The sequence below is a fragment of the Echeneis naucrates genome, chromosome 3, assembly GCF_900963305.1.
Source record: "Echeneis naucrates chromosome 3, fEcheNa1.1, whole genome shotgun sequence".
Taxonomy (NCBI): Eukaryota; Metazoa; Chordata; class Actinopteri; order Carangiformes; family Echeneidae; genus Echeneis; species Echeneis naucrates.
Window position 1 is genome coordinate 4,886,084 of NC_042513.1, and position 18,299 is coordinate 4,904,382.

The window sequence follows — 18,299 nt, forward strand, 5'->3', positions numbered from 1 at the left end:
CAGTTTATTAGGTAGGCAAATGTGCGTTGATGTGGAGATATGTGACCTAAACATGGTCCATCTTGGTGTGGTGCCTATGGTGTCTCAGATCAGGCTATGTTCCAGAAATAATCTCACTTACATTTTGGATTGCACAGAACAACTGTCCACTTCTACTTGCTGATGGCCAAAAAAAGGAAAAGGAATTTACAGGCTTGCAATTAAAAGTCAAAGAATCAAGAATGTTTTTTAACATCCTCTTTTCTTTTTTTATAATTTTTTTTTATTTCTATCTGATATCATATATTTGGAAGTGCTTACAATATACAATATCACTATACAATAAAACAATACAATATTCACCCACTCTCTGACGCAGCAAATATAGCAATTCTCTTTGTAATTTGTTTGCAGCTTTTTGGAGTCTCTTCTTGGACGTGGCCTTTATTCCACAGAACCCAGATGATCTTCTTTAAATATTCCCAGTTTCCTCTCTGCTGATAGTATTTTAGTTCACCTGGAAATTATTTGGGGCTTATCCAGTCATTTGATGAGGGTATAGTGAGAAGGATGATGAGGAAGATGACAACATGGCGGTGATGGGAGAATATCAGTGAATTTGTTAAAAAAAAAAAAAAAAGACTGTGGAACAAATATCTGCTTAATTTGTGGAGAGAATTTGCTGCTGTTTTCTGAAAAAGAATCTGTTCTAACCTTCTTTTGCAAGGACTCCTGAGATTATTGCAAGTTATACACGTTTTCTTTCTCTTGTTTTGTGTCATGTTCCAGATTCAGATAGTGGGATCTCGCCGGGCAGGATATCCTACGCTTCGTCCAAGAGCTCTTTGATTTCCGATGACAGCTACGGCTGCCTGGCCTGGAACATACCTGCCCTTGAGCTCATGGCGCTTTATGTAGCAGCTGCAATGCACGACTATGACCATCCTGGCCGCACAAATGCCTTTCTAGTAGCCACTAATGCACCTCAGGTAACCACCAATATTTATTGGTACTTTTAAGTGTTACAGACTGTAGAACCAAATTTAGTGGGTTGCACAATCATACTTATGTTTGCAAAATTGATTAATGATTTGTAAAAAAATATTGGTTTATGTGTTTCATCACGCAAGGCTATACGTAGTATAAATTGTATAGTTGATACTGCTTATCCCTGCTGGGCCTGTGCAGTTGGGATCTGAGCTGATCCCAGCTGACGTTGGGTCAGGGTGGGAAACATCCTGCACAGGTTGCCAGTCTATCACAGGGTCGATGTTTAGAGACGTAAAATCATTCACCTACAGAAAATTTAGAATCACCAATTAGCCTAAACATGCATGGAGCAAGCTGTACAGTAGTTCTCAGATGGAGCCAAAGGCACAAGGAGAACACGCAAACTCCACTCAGACAGGCCTATTGTCTGAGATGAGCTCCACACCACATGGCCAGTTTATGCCAATGTGCTCTCATGTTAGTCAGACATGGGAGGGGAAAATGTTAACTGCATGCTCCAGTTTAAACAGTGCCTGTTCATTGATAGCATTCCCACTGTCTGTCCCTGGTATGTGGGTTAAAAGAAAAAGAAGGAACCCTGAAACTATTGATTGCTAATGATGTTGACAACCAACTTTTCAGTTAAAACAGCATTTCTTGGTATCTAATGTCCCTGTAACTGCTTTTAACCTGCTTCTCCCTTCAGCTATACTTTCACTTGAGCCTTTTACTTTTTGTCTTTCATAACCAAATACCCAGATTTCCCTTTTATCTCATTTATTGAGTGCTTGCTATTTTTAAATCCATTAGAAATTGTGTAACACATATGCAGACAAATTATGTAAGCAATTCATGACTGGCATTTTAGATTGCAGGAATCTTCTTAGTGTGCCATCTTTCTCTCTCTCACCACTTTCCCTCCTGTGTGTTGCAGGCAGTGCTGTACAATGACCGATCAGTGCTGGAGAACCACCACGCTGCGTCCGCATGGAGCCTCTACCTGTCTCGGCCCGAGTTCAACTTCTTGGTCAACCTGGATCACGTGGAGTTCAAGCGTTTTCGCTTCCTTGTCATCGAGGCTATATTGGCTACAGACCTCAAAAAGCACTTTGACTTCCTGGCGGAGTTCAATGCCAAGGTCTGAAATGAAAAATCCTATGATAGCTGATAGTATAACTTTCACAAAGAAAACACAATAAAACTGTCCTTGCTTCTCCCGCACTGTCAGTATTGCTGTTCATAAGGATGCGCGGCCTTTTATTCGACGTTAACCTGCTGGTTTTACTCCAGCAGCCATGCTGCTAACACTAAATAGCCATTCAACTGCAGCAAGTCTGAGGACGAAGCAGTCAGTTGTTATTGCATTGGCTTATGCCCGACCTATGGAGTCCACAGGGAATAAAGTTTAATGACACATTTACAAAAAGCGTGACTAGTTGCAAAAAGGCATCCGTATTTGTCTGTGTCAACAGGTGAACGATGTGAACAGTCCAGGAATTGATTGGACCAATGAGAATGACAGACTGCTGGTGTGCCAAGTGTGTATCAAGCTGGCCGATATTAATGGACCAGCCAAAGTCCATGACCTGCACCTCAAGTGGACAGAGGGAATTGTGAATGAGTTTTATGAACAGGTACAAGATGTATTCAATTCACATAGACTCCTCCCTTTTTTGTGACCCTAACCCAAGGTCACAAATAAACAGTAAAGAAAGACAAGATGAAACAGTGAAATGACCAACATAAAAATCTGAGATTAAAATATTAGTTTTATCTTTGTTTGCAAATTTGCAAAGCTGAAAACGTATTTTACGGTAAAAAGATGACTGGGAAAAAATGTCTCACAGCTTCATTCATTTCACATTTGCATTTTTTTTTTTTTTACTTTTCCTTTTTGTAAAATGGCCTTTTGAATACAATAGAACAATCACAATCCAGCAAAACAAGTATAGATTTGAAGAGGTGATATAATTCTGCTCCTGTTTGATTGGGCTGTACTTTGTGTCTATGAGGAAAGGTCTTCAACAGTTATCTTGGTTTTTTTCCAAAGGGGGATGAAGAAGCTCGTTTGGGATTACCCATCAGCCCCTTTATGGACCGTGGCTCTCCACAGCTGGCCAAGCTGCAGGAGTCTTTCATCACCCATATTGTAGGACCACTGTGCAACTCCTACGATGCTGCTGGCCTACTTCCTGGCCACTGGATTAATGAAGCAGGATCAGATGAAGACGAGGAGGGACAGGTGGACACAGACACAGACGAAGATGAGGATGAAGAAGATGAGCTAGAGGATGAGCTTGCACCAAGTAAGATTTGACACCTGGTCGCTAAAGTTATCTTGTGTTGCTCTTACACAAGTCTAGATTTTCCTAAATCTATTTTTGCCATTTGTCCCTCGCAGAAAGGACGAAACGCCGCCGCAGGTTGTTCTGTAGCATCATGCAGCACTTGACAGAGAACCACAAAGTGTGGAAGAAGATTATCGAGGAAGAGGAGAAGAGCAAAGAGCTCGGCAAACAGCAGCAGCCAGACAGCCTGCTCCCCAGTCTGCCTGCTAACCTCCCAGTCTCCCCATCAGATGACATCCAAGTCATCCAAGAGGAGGAGGAGGGAGAGGAGCGTCAGTAGCAGGAGGATAGAGGGAAGAACAGAGATGTGTGAAAAGGACGACAAGAGGCAGTGCAAGGGCTTGAGTCCCCAAACCAGCTGCCTTTCACCGACATAAACACAAACAAACATGAGAAACACTTGCAGGTAGTTGATGACCGCACATAAAACACATTTGCTCCCACTCTCTCTCTCTTACACATAGATACACACACACACACACACACACACACACACATTGAAAGATTCACTGTGCAGACACACTCAGATGCTTAAGCAGTCTCATTGTTTTTGGAGATACAAAAAGGCCTTACTACTGTGAGCGGATCCCCGCTGCAATGGTGGGAGCCCAACTCCTATGCACTTTCACCCCATGGAGAGTCAAGTACACCCAGAGGGGGAAAAAAGCACCCGAACTGAGTAGGAAGGTGCAGAAGAAGAGATGATGGGGTCCAGCATTAACTTGCCCTCCATGGTAACATGGCTGCGATGCTGCCTTGAATGCAAAGCGCTTACACCTCCCTTAGGTACAAAACAATTCCTATCTATTTAAAAATGAAAGGTAGAGGAAAAATAATGAAGAAAGCAACATCATCAAGAAATTTATACCCTTTACCAAAGTGAACAGTTCAAACATAGAGAGACAAGAGACTGAGACTGTTTCAGCCTCAATGTCAGGTATAATTGTGAATTATATATATATATATATATATATATGTATATATATATATATATATATGTATATATATATATAATATAATATATATATGTATATATCTCAAATGTGCCTGTCTGATCCTTTACTGAGTCCATATTGGCCCAGAGCCTTGGCTTGTGTAGTTCTCTCTCCTTGCTGGCGACACGAAACACTGTATCAGACTCAGTCACAGAGACATTATTGAAATGTTGACTGATTAATTGCATTATATCTGCATCATTTTTGATGCTTTTACTCATGTGTACCACCCGTCTCTTTTTTTGTTTCTTTCTTTTTTTTTTTTTATCCTTTATCTCTCCTTGCCTCACTTTGTTTGTGTGCGTGAATATTTTTGGTGGGAATGTGATAGAAAGAATGAGTCGGGAGAAAGAGAGCACATTTTTAATTATTTTAATATGTACTTTGTGTGTATGTCTGTGTGTCTGTTAAGAAATGGTTGGTTTCTAATCAGTGAAATGTCTTCTGGTGTTATGATGTTGCATTCAGATCAGGAGTGCTGTTTCATTGAATGGATCCTTCATTTTCTTTTTTGATTATAGGTATTTTTTTAAAGGTTACTCAGGATTCACGCAAAGTTTAATAATTATTTTGCAAGAATTTATGTCATTAATATGAAATACACTTTAAAAACTAAGAAAATTAAAAATCTGGGTGACTGAAGTAGTTTGTAATCTCTTAATGAACAACTTGACGACAAACAAATTCAAGCAATTGAAATCCTCTGTGACAGAGGAACATACAGTATGTGCTGTCTCTCGGCTATTCAATACACTGTTTGCATAACCTTTTTACAACCTCACTGGAGAAACACTTTGATTGTCAGCAGATTGCAAATGTCTCTCCTGCAGCACCACAACTCATCCAATTTTGCAGTATAACAATATATTTGGTAATGTCTTTTTTCCTTCTACATCTTCTGCATTGTTTTTAAGCAAACAGTACAATGTCTAAATGCTTCAGCCTGAACTGATGTTTATACAAACTGAGAGCTCACCCATCTCTCCTTTTCCTCATTTTTAAACATTTTTCCAAACCTACAACTTGGCCAGTGCATAAAGAAGGGATGCAGGGTTTAATTTCACTCTACTTTTGTTTTATTTTACCTATATATTCACACACATGCACGAGCACCACACGGCAGTTGAAAAACTACTAGTTCTCTATTTTTGTGTCTAACAAGCTCTTGGCATTCCAATAGAATAAGACATTTTATGAAAGGGAAGGCAGAATTGCTGTCTCGCTCCTTTCTCACCTTATGAAATAATAATCTCTGGAAACAATGTTAAGTAAGCAGTGTAAATCAAGTTAATAATATTTAAAGACAAAAAAATAGATAAATGTGTGCACATTTTAATACCAAACAAGTGTTTAGCCTCTGTACAAAGGAATATGTGCATATAAATATATATTTTTTAAATAATCAAATGAATGCATCTGTTTTCTACATGCAGTTGACATATTGTACATTGAGATCCTGTTATGACCGTTGTGTTTCCACAGTTTTTATCTACTTCTATTTACAGGTGTGCAACTCTGGGGTTTGGAATTTAGATTTTTCAACTGGTTTCAGCCTCACCCTGTTCTGTATCATAACCACTCATGTATTCTTCATTATCTCTCACTATCACTGTTGTCTCCTTCAACCCGACTAGTGCCAAAATGAACTTACATACGAGTCTTTTGAATTTCGAAATACATCTCTGTCATTTTTGGTGAAACTTAAAAACAATCCACTGCCTAACAATTCAGCACCAAAAAGCAGATAAAGCTGGGAACAGTGTAAGGTTTTTAGCTCCTAAAGCACAAGTTATGTCTCTCAGACATTGGTGAAGGGCAAAAAGGGCTGTAAGGCAAATCCTGAATATTTGACTGAATGGACGTTCAATCAGCGACCTACCATATGACTCAGAAGTAATGATAATAGTTTCCAATTATGTATGATTACCACATGATGCAGTGTGTTTACATGGTGGCCAAGTCTTGGTGATTCTATGAGAATGTGTTTGTGTCAAGGGAGAGAAGTTGGTCGTCACAATATTTTTAGACTTTTTGTGGCAACTTTGGGGCACCAAAGAACATAATGTATGGAACTACAAGTTTCTCCCAAGAAACCAGCTGTTCATAAGGGGAAGTGCCTTTTATGAATGTTAAATTCAGAAAAGCTGCTTTTCACCGTCATGTGAACTTGATTTACAGATTAAAATTAAAATGAATGACTGTGTTGGGTGCCCTGGGACTGCAGCCATGTAGATGATAATCAAAGAAATCTGCAAGTATTAAATGAGAATCTCTTAATATGACAGAGATAAATCAGAGGTCTTTGTTCATCTCAGAGTTGGATTTTTAGGAATTCAGCAGTAGCTAAAAGAAGACATCAGATTTTCATTATCTTAAAAAAAATTTATGAATGCACAAAACACAAAAGCAGTATTGCAAAAAACAAAAAGATAAACAAATGTTAAAACCTGAATGCAGTACTTTTGTTAGTTCTGATAAACACCATTTACCAGAAATCAGTGTGCAGAGTCAGTTTCTAGAAATCCACCAAGGTTGCATGTGCCTTTTAAGAGAAAGATTTTCCAATGAGGACAATCCCAGGAGGAGGGCTCACAGTCATTTCAGTTGACGCAAGTCCTGGCTGCCATCCAGCTCCAACACACAGTGTTCAGAACTTTCTTGGAAAGTCGGTTAGTCCTATTTAACTCCACACGAATTAGGGGTTGACCTGAAGCTGTCCAGACAAGTCAGGGCTATGAACCATCATAGGTGTACTTACTATTAATCATTGACATATACATGCACCCACCCCATCACTGGCACATGGATGTTTCTTTTTTCATGTTCAGAGGAATTCTCAGAGAGATCTAAACCAACAGCACAGAATGTCCTTTCGGTTTTGTCACCTCTCATATGCTTCATAAAAAGGTACTTTGCAAGCATGCATTCTGCTCATTAAGTAAATCTGATGTGTGTATGTGTGTGTGTGTATATGTATATATATACACACGCTTTAAATTTTATCACATGCCGAACTGGAGATTAAAATTCAGCGATAAAAGTTTCATGCACCTGTATCGTGTTGCTGCATGGCTGTGCAAAATACTAAAAGTTCTGGCTTGAATAGCTGAACAAGCCATCATAATTGCCTGCTTGCTTAATGGGGATAAGGAGTGTTTTTAGAGTGTGGTACTTTCTGCTGCCTGCGGACAGCACAGATGGCGTAGGGTTTGGGCTGTAAGGTCATGCCCAGTTTGGGAGTGACCGTGGGAACGGTCCCTTGAGGGAAGTGAAGATGAAATCTCTGTAACAAAGTGGTGAAAAAGAGGAACATCTCCATCCTGGCCAGTTGTTCACCCAAGCACTGACGCTTCCCTGAGAGAAGAAAAATATTTCATTTAGAAACATATGTACAGATACACCAGGGACTCTGTCCTGTACTGACAACCATCACTTCACGCTATGTTCAGTTTTCTATTTTTGATGATGCTCTGAGATCACTAACAGCCAGGACTAAACTGTTCTCACCTGTGGCTTACACTGATCTAACCCTAACCCCAGCCTAAAGTAGTCAAGGGATGTTTCTAAAAGCTTAAAATAGAATTTGTGGAAACAATTACAGGGTGACTAAATTTGTCCCCAGCTGGACAGTGTGTCTGGTCAATAATTAGTATTGATGATAAACAGCAATTTATGATTGATGATACACTGACAGATTTTCAAGTGAAATCTAAAGACACTAACCCATGGAGAAGGGAAGGAAGGCCTCCCGCCTTACAAAGTTGCCATTGTTGTCCAGGAACCTCTGTGGCAAGAAAACACCTGGGTCGTTCCAGTACTTCTCATCGAAGTGCACTGAGTAGAGGTTTGTAATCACCATGGTGCCTTTAGGAAGTGTGTACCCGTTGACTTTTGCATCCTGTGATGTGGCACGGAAGATACCGAGAGGGACAATGTTGCAGAAGCGAAGGACTTCATGCAAAACAGCCTCCACGAAGGGCATCTTCTGTTTGTCTTCCAACGTTGGAGCCCTCCCGTTGGCCAGCACACTGTCGATCTCTTTGTGTACCCGCTCTGAGCAATTAAAAACACGACACTACCGTCAGGCATTTCTTCACATGCACAATACCACAAAAACAATGGCATGTACAACAAATTAGCACTAGAAGTCAAATATTCTCATATTGTGATGCTTCAATGACAACTGACCTTGGATGTTGGGATAGAGGGCCATGTACAAGATGGCCCAGCGGAGGGTGTTAGTCGTGGTCTCTGTGCCAGCAATAATGAGCTCACCCACTGAGTACACGAGGTTCTCGTAGGAAAAATGGGAACTGGGGTCTCCAGCATTCTGCTCCAACTCATCCAGATAGGAATCAACATAATGACGAGGTACATGGGCTACCCTGCCTTGAGAAAACTTCTTTATAACCTTTAGTAAGAAGTCATAAACCTCGGCAGCATTGCAAAATAGCTTCTGATGCTTTCCAAAGGGTATGTACTCGATCCAAGGGAAGGCATTGTAGAGGAGAGCCCAGCCACTCACTGCAAGCTCCACGTTCTCACTGAATATCTCAATCATGTGCTGGAAGTTGCGGTCATCGTAAGTAAAACGCTGTCCAAAAATGATCAGGTTGGTGATGTTGGACACGGCGTTGGTCACAAGGTGTTTGGGGTTGAAGGGCTTTCCCTTGTGTTCATCAATGGCATCGACAAAGAACATGCACTCCTCTGAAATCCTCCTCTCAAACAGTCTCTGTCCGCTGCCGAAGTAACGGAAAGAGTTGCAAGCCAGTTTACGGTGTTCAATCCAGCCTTTGCCATATTTACAATTAAGAAGACCTGTTGGGAAAAAAAAAAAAAAAGATTTTAGCGTTTTCAATGCAAATAATAACAATAAAAGGCCACTTTCATTGCATAATCACATCTTACCACCCATTTTGGTCATTTTCTCGAATAAGGGCAGTGACGGCCGATCTGCAAACACCTCGCTCTGATGGTAAAGGCATTCCCGCACACAGTCGTATCCATTCAACACCACAGTCATGATGCCTCCCAGGTCAAGACTGAAAATCTGTGGAAGTACATATTTCAACATGAGCACCACTCCTTTTGTTCTTTACATTTTTTACATTTTTATACATGAAATGTGAGACTTGGACCGAATTTCAGGCATTGTGCAATGACTAACATTAACAGCCTTTTGCAAAGTGGAGTTTCATGAGCCAGGGAATGATTTCATCTTTTTTTTAAAAAACTGACTTTTAACATGGCAATGATTGAATGAAACAGACCACATAATCATACCCATATAATGTTTAAATCTACAAAACACATTGTAACCACAAGGATGTCCGTGTCATTGTGTGAGATCTTTGATTTGTGGGCTGATTTGCCTGTTGCAAATGCTCCAGACCGCCAAATGTTTGTGCGAGCCCCCTTTGTTCAAGGATTTTCCAGCCTGTGTGTGTGTGAGAGAGACAAATGCATCAGATTGCTGAGCTGGAAAGATCTCCTCTCCTGAAGGTGCTGCCGGGTGCTTTACCTGTCCGTGAACTTCACTCTGCTTCTTGAGGAAGACGTGCGGCTCGGTGGCCAGCGACAGGATGTTTCCAATGACTGGGATGGGAGATGGACCGGGAGGGAAGCCCGGGGGCCTCCGCTGCTTCGCCAGCTGGCGGACCAGCAGGAGGGCGAGCAGGGCGACTGCCAGGCAGCCGGCGGCGAGCAGCGGCTGCGCGCAGGACAGCGGCGCCAGAGACTGCGGCCTGATTGGAACCATCTTCCCTGAGTTGAGTGTCGTCTGTCCCGGCCGGGCGCAGCCTGCTGACTTTGGCTTCCCCCTCACACCGACTGCAGCACATGTATCCTCTTGCACATTTGCTATCCCCCGCCTCTCAGGCGAAGATTGGCCAGAAAGTCAGAGTAAGCTGTCGGTGAACTTTGCCCTGGTCCTGATCAATAATCGGGAGCATTTCGGCGCTTATTGGGTTTGGAATTTGCGTTTATTTATTTTTTGGCCAGCCTTTTGATTAGAGAGGGCTGGACGTGTGTTGCATAAACCGCAGGCTGGAAAAACGCTCTGAAAGTTGGAAACGTCTCAAGTCAGATTGGTGTGTAAGCTGGAGTCAGAAACGCACGTGCACGGATGGCGATAGGAAGGAAGGATGACACGTGCACAAACACTAATTGACCTCAGAGAATTATGTAAGTGTGATTGAGGAGGATCATATAACAGTGTGTGGTTGGGGGTCAGCAGAAACACACCACTGCACTCCACGAGTTACACAAAAACTCCAAAACTGATGCTTATGTAAGAAACAATGGATTCTTCAATGACTGAATATGAACTGACATTTCTGTAGTTTGAATGATTTTTTTTCTCTCACGCTCACACTCTCATCATGATACTGATGCTCAGCAGGAGGGATCAACAGGTTGGCATCACTACACGAAGTGCAAAAGCAAGAAGAGTAAGCTGTCAGTCAGTAAATTTATGAAGTGATACAGCTGAGAGGTGGAGAGCACGACCTGATTTCACAGAAAATAAAAGAATATTTCAAAATTAGCAATTTTAACAGAACACAACAGAAAAAAATTACAATTAGTTTTTTCGTTCCTGTTTTTTTTTTTTCACAAACTGCGTTTACTTTCTTTATGTTGATCTTGTGCAATTTTTGTGCATTAGCATTATCTGTTTTTGTTGCTTTGTTCCTTTTTATATTACTCTGACGAAAAAAAATATGGATTCTCTTTTTACTGTTACCATCATAACATCACACTCACTATAATAAACAGTAGCAGTTTTGCACAAAACTTTTCCCTGTCTCCTTTGTGAATTAACATTTGATTGACTGTGGTAATTAAAAGAGTAATACTAGTAAAACATGTCTATGTCTGCATTAGCCCGGTTTGTTTTTAAGCAAATAAACTTTGCCCCAGTAAGCTGCTGCGGGTTCTTTCACCTCAACACGTTAAAGGTTATGCCCTGAACTACATTCAGAGGTCAGAGGTTAACGCAGCCACATTCCTGACTTGCATAGTTGTGTGAGAATTTTCAGACTTGTAAGCTAAAAACTTGAACTCGTCCTTGCGGTGCTACTCTTGGCATGAATGAAAGATAAATAAAGTTTTTATACAAATCAAAGGCTGGTAAGGCAGCAGTTGTTTTCATTCAAAGTTCATTCAAATCAACTATAAATTCAAAATAATTTGCACATTAGTTAAACCACGGTCTCCCTGCATTGCTGTGTGATCAGTTCATCATGACTGGTTCCTCATTAGACATTAAGTTGTTTATCCAGCTGTTCCTTCCTGCTGAGGCAGCTGGTAAGCTTTTTTCTGAGATGTCTTAAATGGCCTCTACAGACCTGTCCCAATCATTCAGATTCGTTAGGGCTACCTAATGAGGACATTCTTGCAAATGACTTCTTTGCTTCCTGCCAGCTCCGCATGCTCAAAAGCTATTCTGGAAGCTTTATACCAATAATAAGCTTAATACCAATTAATCAGATAAACATAGTCTCAGCATCGCATTATCCTGTTGCTAGTTAAAATAATTAGGCAGAACATTAGCAGAACAATCCAGGTAATTGAATATGCAAAAAATGAAGGTAAATCATTGCAGTGATGAAACTCAAAGCTCATAGCATCTCCATTCCTGGACATTGTGTAACCTATTTTAAATTACCCACAATGCACAAAGATATATGGACTCACATATAACTGGTGTAGAAAAATCAAATGTATACTGTTTCCCAGGATGCAGTTCATTTTCATTTTACCCAAGTCTGTCCTGGGGTAATTTTATTCTGTTCTGATCAGTGTTTGGGATTTAATGGAATTACTGCACGTGTGGTATAATAAAATCAGTCTTTACATTATAAGGCCGCTTGTTCTTCTGTTCATCCTATACTGTGAGGCATTTGCAACATATCAACATGTTGCTGTTCAAGTCCATGTGGAAAATCAAATAACTGACCTTCTCTAATGCTCTCAAGAATCTATTTTTACAACAACACAATGATAGTGGCAATGCCAAAAAGGAGTTTGTTAATCTCTGTGCAATTATTGGCCAGGTCTTGAAATGTTTGATGAGCTTCCTAATGTGCATGTGCATGGTGAAGTCCTTTTGCTTACTAAGTGCTTCACAGACACTCAAAAAAATCCATCCATGTTAGTTCAGACTTTTCATTTCTGTTCACAATGGCCATAGATCTTTGAAGGGGACTCTGTGGGTTTTTTCTCTTGTCAGAAAATGATGCTGGAAATAACAAAAATTCAGACTGACTCAACTGAGACTGTTGATGTGCACGGCAGTGAGTATAATGCTGCCCTCTATCATACAAGCTCTCCTGTGTTGTAATTAATTTTCCAGACCAATTCATGCCTAAAATTTAAGAAGATGACCAGTGTTAGCTAATTGCATTCTTTACAATGCACTTTCTCCTTGGAATATAATTTTTTTGCTGCAAAATATGTCCCACAGAGCAGGCAGTGGTGTTTTGAAACTTTGGCACAAACAAGAAGAAACTTCCACAAAGACCAATATAAGGCAGAGATCTCTTCTCATATGAGTTAGAGATGTTCAGTGTTGATTACATTAGTCGCTGTGGGAGTGTGTGTGTGTTGAATTTCCAGCTCCTGTCTTCAGTCATCCATGAGCAGTTTCTGACAGTATATGGAGCTGTTGGAGACTAAATTAGTGCCTTGTTTAGGGTCTGCAGACCTGCTGAATAGTACTAAAAGGCTCATCAACAGTAATGAGTTACCTTGTGACGCAAAATGTAACTGGAAGACAGGATGCATCATCCAATATTGTTACATAAGGGGAATTAGAGGATGGCCAGAGACCAAGAGCCCAGTAATTATTTTAAAGACACCAGACGAATCCTATGGTTAGTCTTAGTCATGGACCGCTTACTACCATGCCCTTTGCCCCTAAAATTTTTTCTTTTCATCCGACTGCATAATTTTTCTTAAGTTAAATTTAAAAGTTTCATATTCAGGCAGATAATTACATATCATGGTTATAGAGTCACTGGATGTTTAAATTTAAATCAGAACTTGCCACAGAAAATTATATGAATAAGAATAGTCTTTGGATTTCGTCTTCGGAGTACTCCTGGATCTGTAAGTTATCCCTGAACATGAACAACAGTTCAACACTTACCCAGAAGTCAAGGCTCTTCATCTTTTTATGTCTTACATTAGGTTATGTTTGGTCACAAGTTATTTTTTAAACAGGAGCCCTTCTATTAATACTAACTTTGTGAAGCTTTAATTGATTGTATCTTGAATGGAATTGTATCACTGTGTCTCAGCTGTTTCTTTTTAATAATAATCTTAGTAAAAATTAGTATGCAAGTGAAACAAAGGCTGATCGCGGCAACTGCTTCAAAATCCTTTTTTTTTTTTTTTTTTTTATAACACGACTAGCAAACTGTGAATTTGATAAACTTTTATGAAATTTCCAATTCATGTCTACAGTATATGAGAGCATACTATGGAGTCCATCTTTTCTGTCATTGTATTAAAGTCTCATTTCAAAAGCAAACTGATTCAGATAATTGGCATCTGTTTTGTGAATTGATGTAATTACCATATACACTTTTATTGGCTTTATTTTTATTGTAGGACATCCAATTGGTCAGCAGTTTGAGGTAAAACATCTGACTGGCCAATAGACTATGAGCAAGTGCACACTCAGTTCTATCTGAGAGTCATGGGGAACATATATAGAACTCCGTGCGGTGGGAGTGCTCTGCAGATTCACAAGTGAATCCTATCATTTAACTCTTCATTATCAGAAGACTTATTATCTTAGGGTGAGTATATATAAAGATAGTTTCTTTAGAGTGTAGTGCCAATATTTTTAGTAGTAGTTCTGATTGTTTTGTTAAAAAGAGCTGGCTTGATGGTTATATGGTTTTTGGAGAAAGTGAGGACTGAGGAACTGTTAACTACACAGATGGTTACTGGTTGCTACAGTAGAGATAGACGTTGTTCTGATGGTTTGATTATGTTAAACTATCTATGGTAGGGGGAAGATAATTCTGCTTATGGACAAAGATGCTGCTGTGGTTGCTGGCAAAGATTCCAGCATCAATATATCAGCCATAAATCCTCCGTCTGCATGTGTAACCTGCATGTGATTATAACAGTGAGGCAGTGTGAGGTAGACAGACAGAGAGAGAGGTCATATGGCTACATGTTTGTGAGAGTCTTCACAAAAATGCTTGATGGCACAACATTGTTCATATTGGTCACACAAAATGAAAATCTTTTCCTTGCAACTATTTTCGATTTTACACAAGGAGTCATGATAATGCTGAAACTCTGGACTCTTCTTCTTGCCTACGCACTGGTCATTTGTCAGCTGTATGTCTCTCAAGCAGCTCCATCCAGGTGAGACTTCATGACTACTGACATTAATGCTAAAAAACCTGATATATTTAACATATTCACCTTTTACAATTTCATTTTGATTTGTCAGTCTTTTTTTAAATGGACATTTGGATTTGATTGAATTTTATGTAGACTTCATCCTTAAAAATATCTCAAAAATTTATTTTCTCAAATCTCAAAAACATTTTTGCATGCTGGGATCATCAGCACCAGTTTTATCACAATCTTTTTCTACATAGTTTTTAAATGTAACAATTTTCTCAGGTTGTCTTAAGTTTTACTTGCGTCTCTTACTTTTTTATGTCCATGGATGGGTTGCACATGTTTGAAGCAAATGTTGTGGTAGAACCATATCAGATCTGAGTGAATGTATATTTTCAGAAGTGGAAAGGAGTCCATGCCAGATGGGCTCACACTGTCAAACGATGATGCGCAAAGGTTACTCAGAATTATGAAGGAGTTCATGGAGACATCTTCAGATGAGGAAGGCCACCAAACAGCTGATGGGAACAGGTATCTACCTATCCATCCAGACATCTGTCTAGCTATATTAATACATTTACAATAACTATACCTCTATTAATTAATCAAACACACTTTTGTTCAAAGTAAAAAACTCTGACTTTGATGTTTATTAATTATCGAGGTACATAGTGTTAACAATGTAAATCTACGCTCTCCCATAATCCTTTGATGCATGTTCATTCATTTGTCCATTCATTTAGTTTTACTGTAAATTACAGTCATTGATCAGGGACCAGCAGAGAGCATGATATAAGAGAACATGAGAGAATGTGCATGATAGGCATTAGTTTAGAAAATGAAACTGAACATTGTGCCACCTCAACCAAAACATTTTGGCTGATGAGAATTTTCTTATGTCTGTTTGATCTCATAGCATGCCTAGTTGCTGTAATTTATGCTATAAATGCATGACATTTTTCAAAGTCATCAAGCATGTAACTAATACTATTTATATGCATGCCACAATTACTGTAAGCCTGTTCCTGCATGTTTATCTCTGTCTCTAACAGCTTGGATAGACCAATGTCTAAGCGTTGCATCGGTTTAAGCACTTGTGTGCTGGGCAAACTCTCCCAGGATATTCACAAACTGCACACCTATCCCCGCACTGATGTGGGAGCAAAGACGCCTGGCAAGAAGAGAAGTCTATCTGAGCAATAAGAAAACTATGGCAGCTCTTACATTTGAAACTGCCACTTTTTTGCCCATCTGTCCTTTGTTTGTCCATTCAGCCTATTCATAGAAGACACTGCTGATGCATGTTAGAACAACTATAAAAAAGCATTCTTCTTTAATTTTCCATTGACTGATGCCAGATTTTGACAGAGAATGAAAAATGTATAATTAGCCACAGAATTGTGTTCGGCAGTTCTGTGTGATAAATAAAAGTAATAGTAAAAATAAACAAAGGAACAGCTATAAATCATTCTGATGACAAACTTTTCCTTGTCATGGTTAATTATTTTTCTTCTAGAATAAAAAAATTGTTAATTGAAATAAGCTATATTCCATTAAGTTGAAGAAGAACATGAAGAATACACGGAAGTAAATGGTAAGCATGGCTATCTACAATGAACTCACATTGGGATTATTTTGGTTTGATTTGTTGATGACAGTCCCAGAGAATATTGTTAAAAGTCTAACATGTGGATGTCAGATCTTGATATCATGAAAAATTATGTTTACTATCTCTTTCATTCTGATAAGCAATACAACAGCACAGAAGCGGGCCTGCAACACAGCTACCTGTGTAACTCATCGCTTGGCTGACTTTCTGAGCCGGTCAGGTGGACTAGGACACAGCAACTATGTTCCCACCAATGTGGGCGCCCAGGCATTCGGCAGACGGAAGCGTCACGGCCCTGTGTGAGCACAAGAGCAAATACAAGGTGTCTTAGTGCTCAGTAATTTCAACTCAATATCATTACAAATGTCATTGTAACTAACTAGTGAGAGAGAATTGTTTAGCTTTTACTAGTCTTACAAAGATAAGTAAAAGTTGTTTTCAGACATAAATTTGATTCTCAGTATTTTAAATTTGTGTTGTTACGAATGCAAGTTAGTCTTTTCTATTTTAAAATCTTTCCTTCTGTTGAATATATTAATAAACATAAAGTCTTGTGCAACTGAATAAATGTATTTAAGGTAAGCTACAGTACCATATATTGTCCATCTGTAAATATTTAGGAAATTTCATATGAGGAGCAATTTGCTCCATTAGCCAGATTGGATTGGCCAACACTGATATTAATTAAATTAATTAATTAATTAAAACATTAGCATTATTAACTTACCTTCCAGGCATTTTATTTCCACCCATATTTCCTCGCTGGTAAAGCCAAATGCTCCAATGAATGAATCTGTTTGAATTCGCTGTGCCTCACAAGACTTTTGTTTTTTCTTCTGTCTTTGGCTCTCTAGGACAAGTGCCTCCTTTGAGTGACAAAACTGAGTCATCATCCATGTGCAATCACTTAGAAATAAGAGCGTCATTTACAAAAATACCCTTCATTAATATGGGCTGATGTCCTGCACTCAGACTAACAAACAACTGCCGGTAGAACATTTTAGTCTGTCTGTAGTAAAATCAGAAAAATAACTGAGATTGGTGTCATTGTTGTCATGGAAAGATAACTGTTTTTGCTAAGTTAGATGTATTTTCCTGTGGCTCAATTTCCCTTCTGAGCTGTGTCTGCAGTACACTGTGTGGAAGTCTTCTATTGTACATCTGAACTTCCAATTAATATTTCAACAACTGTGGCTGTCTTGTACCTAGATGTAAAAATCCTCAATACATTTCCTTATAGTGCACAATGCAAGAATGAAAAATGTACTTATAATTGTGTATTGAAAGCATGAATAAATTGTATTTTAGCTACATTAGGTTTTCGCGCCTAACTGTATTTGTCTTGACATAAGCTTTCCCACAGCACTGTCAATTCATTTTAAAAGGTGTAGATGCCGTTGCATGAGTTATGATCCAAAAAATTAAACCAAATGACATGCATTTTAGTGGTTAGCGCTGTTGCCCCACAATAAGAAGGCTGCAAGTTTGGTTCCCCTGCCTGGGTCCTTTCTGTACGGAATTCTCCCTGTGCCTATGTGGGTTTCCTCCCACCATCCAAAGACATCATGTTTGGGTTAATTGGTGACCCTAAATTGTCCATAGGTCTGAGTGTGAGTGGTGAGTTTGTCTCTGTCTATCTGTCCCTGTGATGGACTGAATTGATAAGCAGTAGAAAATGAATGACATGCACTTTTGTATCTTGATGGACATATCCTTATTTGGAGTATCCCCAGACATGATGAAGTTACGATTATGAACTTTGGTGACTTTTTTACTGAAACACAAATTACTTGAGCATTCTAATTGCAACTGAGGCGTATGTCTTTTGTATCCCAAAAATAAACTCTCATTCAAAGTTACATCCTTTCCTCCAAACATCTTAACAGAAAATCAGTTGGGTGGGCATGCTAATTATTTTTTTGTTACTACAGCAAGTTGTTGCACTAGACCACAAAAATCTTAGACCAAAACAAATGCATCACTTACAATACCCGTGACCCCCTCTCTAGA

At 39.4% G+C, this 18,299-nt stretch overlaps 3 protein-coding genes across 3 annotated transcripts in view; 2 read left to right on the forward strand and 1 right to left on the reverse strand.

Moving 5' to 3' along the window:
• Positions 1-4,954, forward strand: part of pde3b (phosphodiesterase 3B) — a 35,540-nt gene extending 30,586 nt beyond the window's left edge. Inside the window, exons 12-16 of the mRNA XM_029497425.1 lie at positions 769-968; positions 1,904-2,107; positions 2,442-2,603; positions 3,020-3,275; positions 3,371-4,954. Of these exons, the coding sequence (XP_029353285.1) occupies positions 769-968; positions 1,904-2,107; positions 2,442-2,603; positions 3,020-3,275; positions 3,371-3,597 (1,049 nt within the window). The 3' untranslated portion in view covers positions 3,598-4,954. The remainder of the gene's footprint in view (positions 1-768; positions 969-1,903; positions 2,108-2,441; positions 2,604-3,019; positions 3,276-3,370) is intronic.
• A 2,494-nt stretch (positions 4,955-7,448) lies between these two features.
• cyp2r1 (cytochrome P450, family 2, subfamily R, polypeptide 1) lies at positions 7,449-10,073 on the reverse strand. The gene is made up of 5 exons (XM_029498480.1): positions 9,837-10,073; positions 9,224-9,365; positions 8,501-9,133; positions 8,036-8,365; positions 7,449-7,666 (listed from the first exon to the last, which is right to left on the reverse strand). Exons 1-5 carry the CDS (start codon positions 10,071-10,073, stop codon positions 7,449-7,451), a joined length of 1,560 nt encoding a protein of 519 aa, XP_029354340.1.
• Positions 10,074-14,612: 4,539 nt separating this feature from the next.
• Positions 14,613-16,592, forward strand: calca (calcitonin/calcitonin-related polypeptide, alpha). The gene is made up of 3 exons (XM_029498737.1): positions 14,613-14,698; positions 15,080-15,211; positions 16,430-16,592. Exons 1-3 carry the CDS (start codon positions 14,613-14,615, stop codon positions 16,590-16,592), a joined length of 381 nt encoding a protein of 126 aa, XP_029354597.1.
• The last annotated feature ends 1,707 nt before the right edge of the window (positions 16,593-18,299 follow it).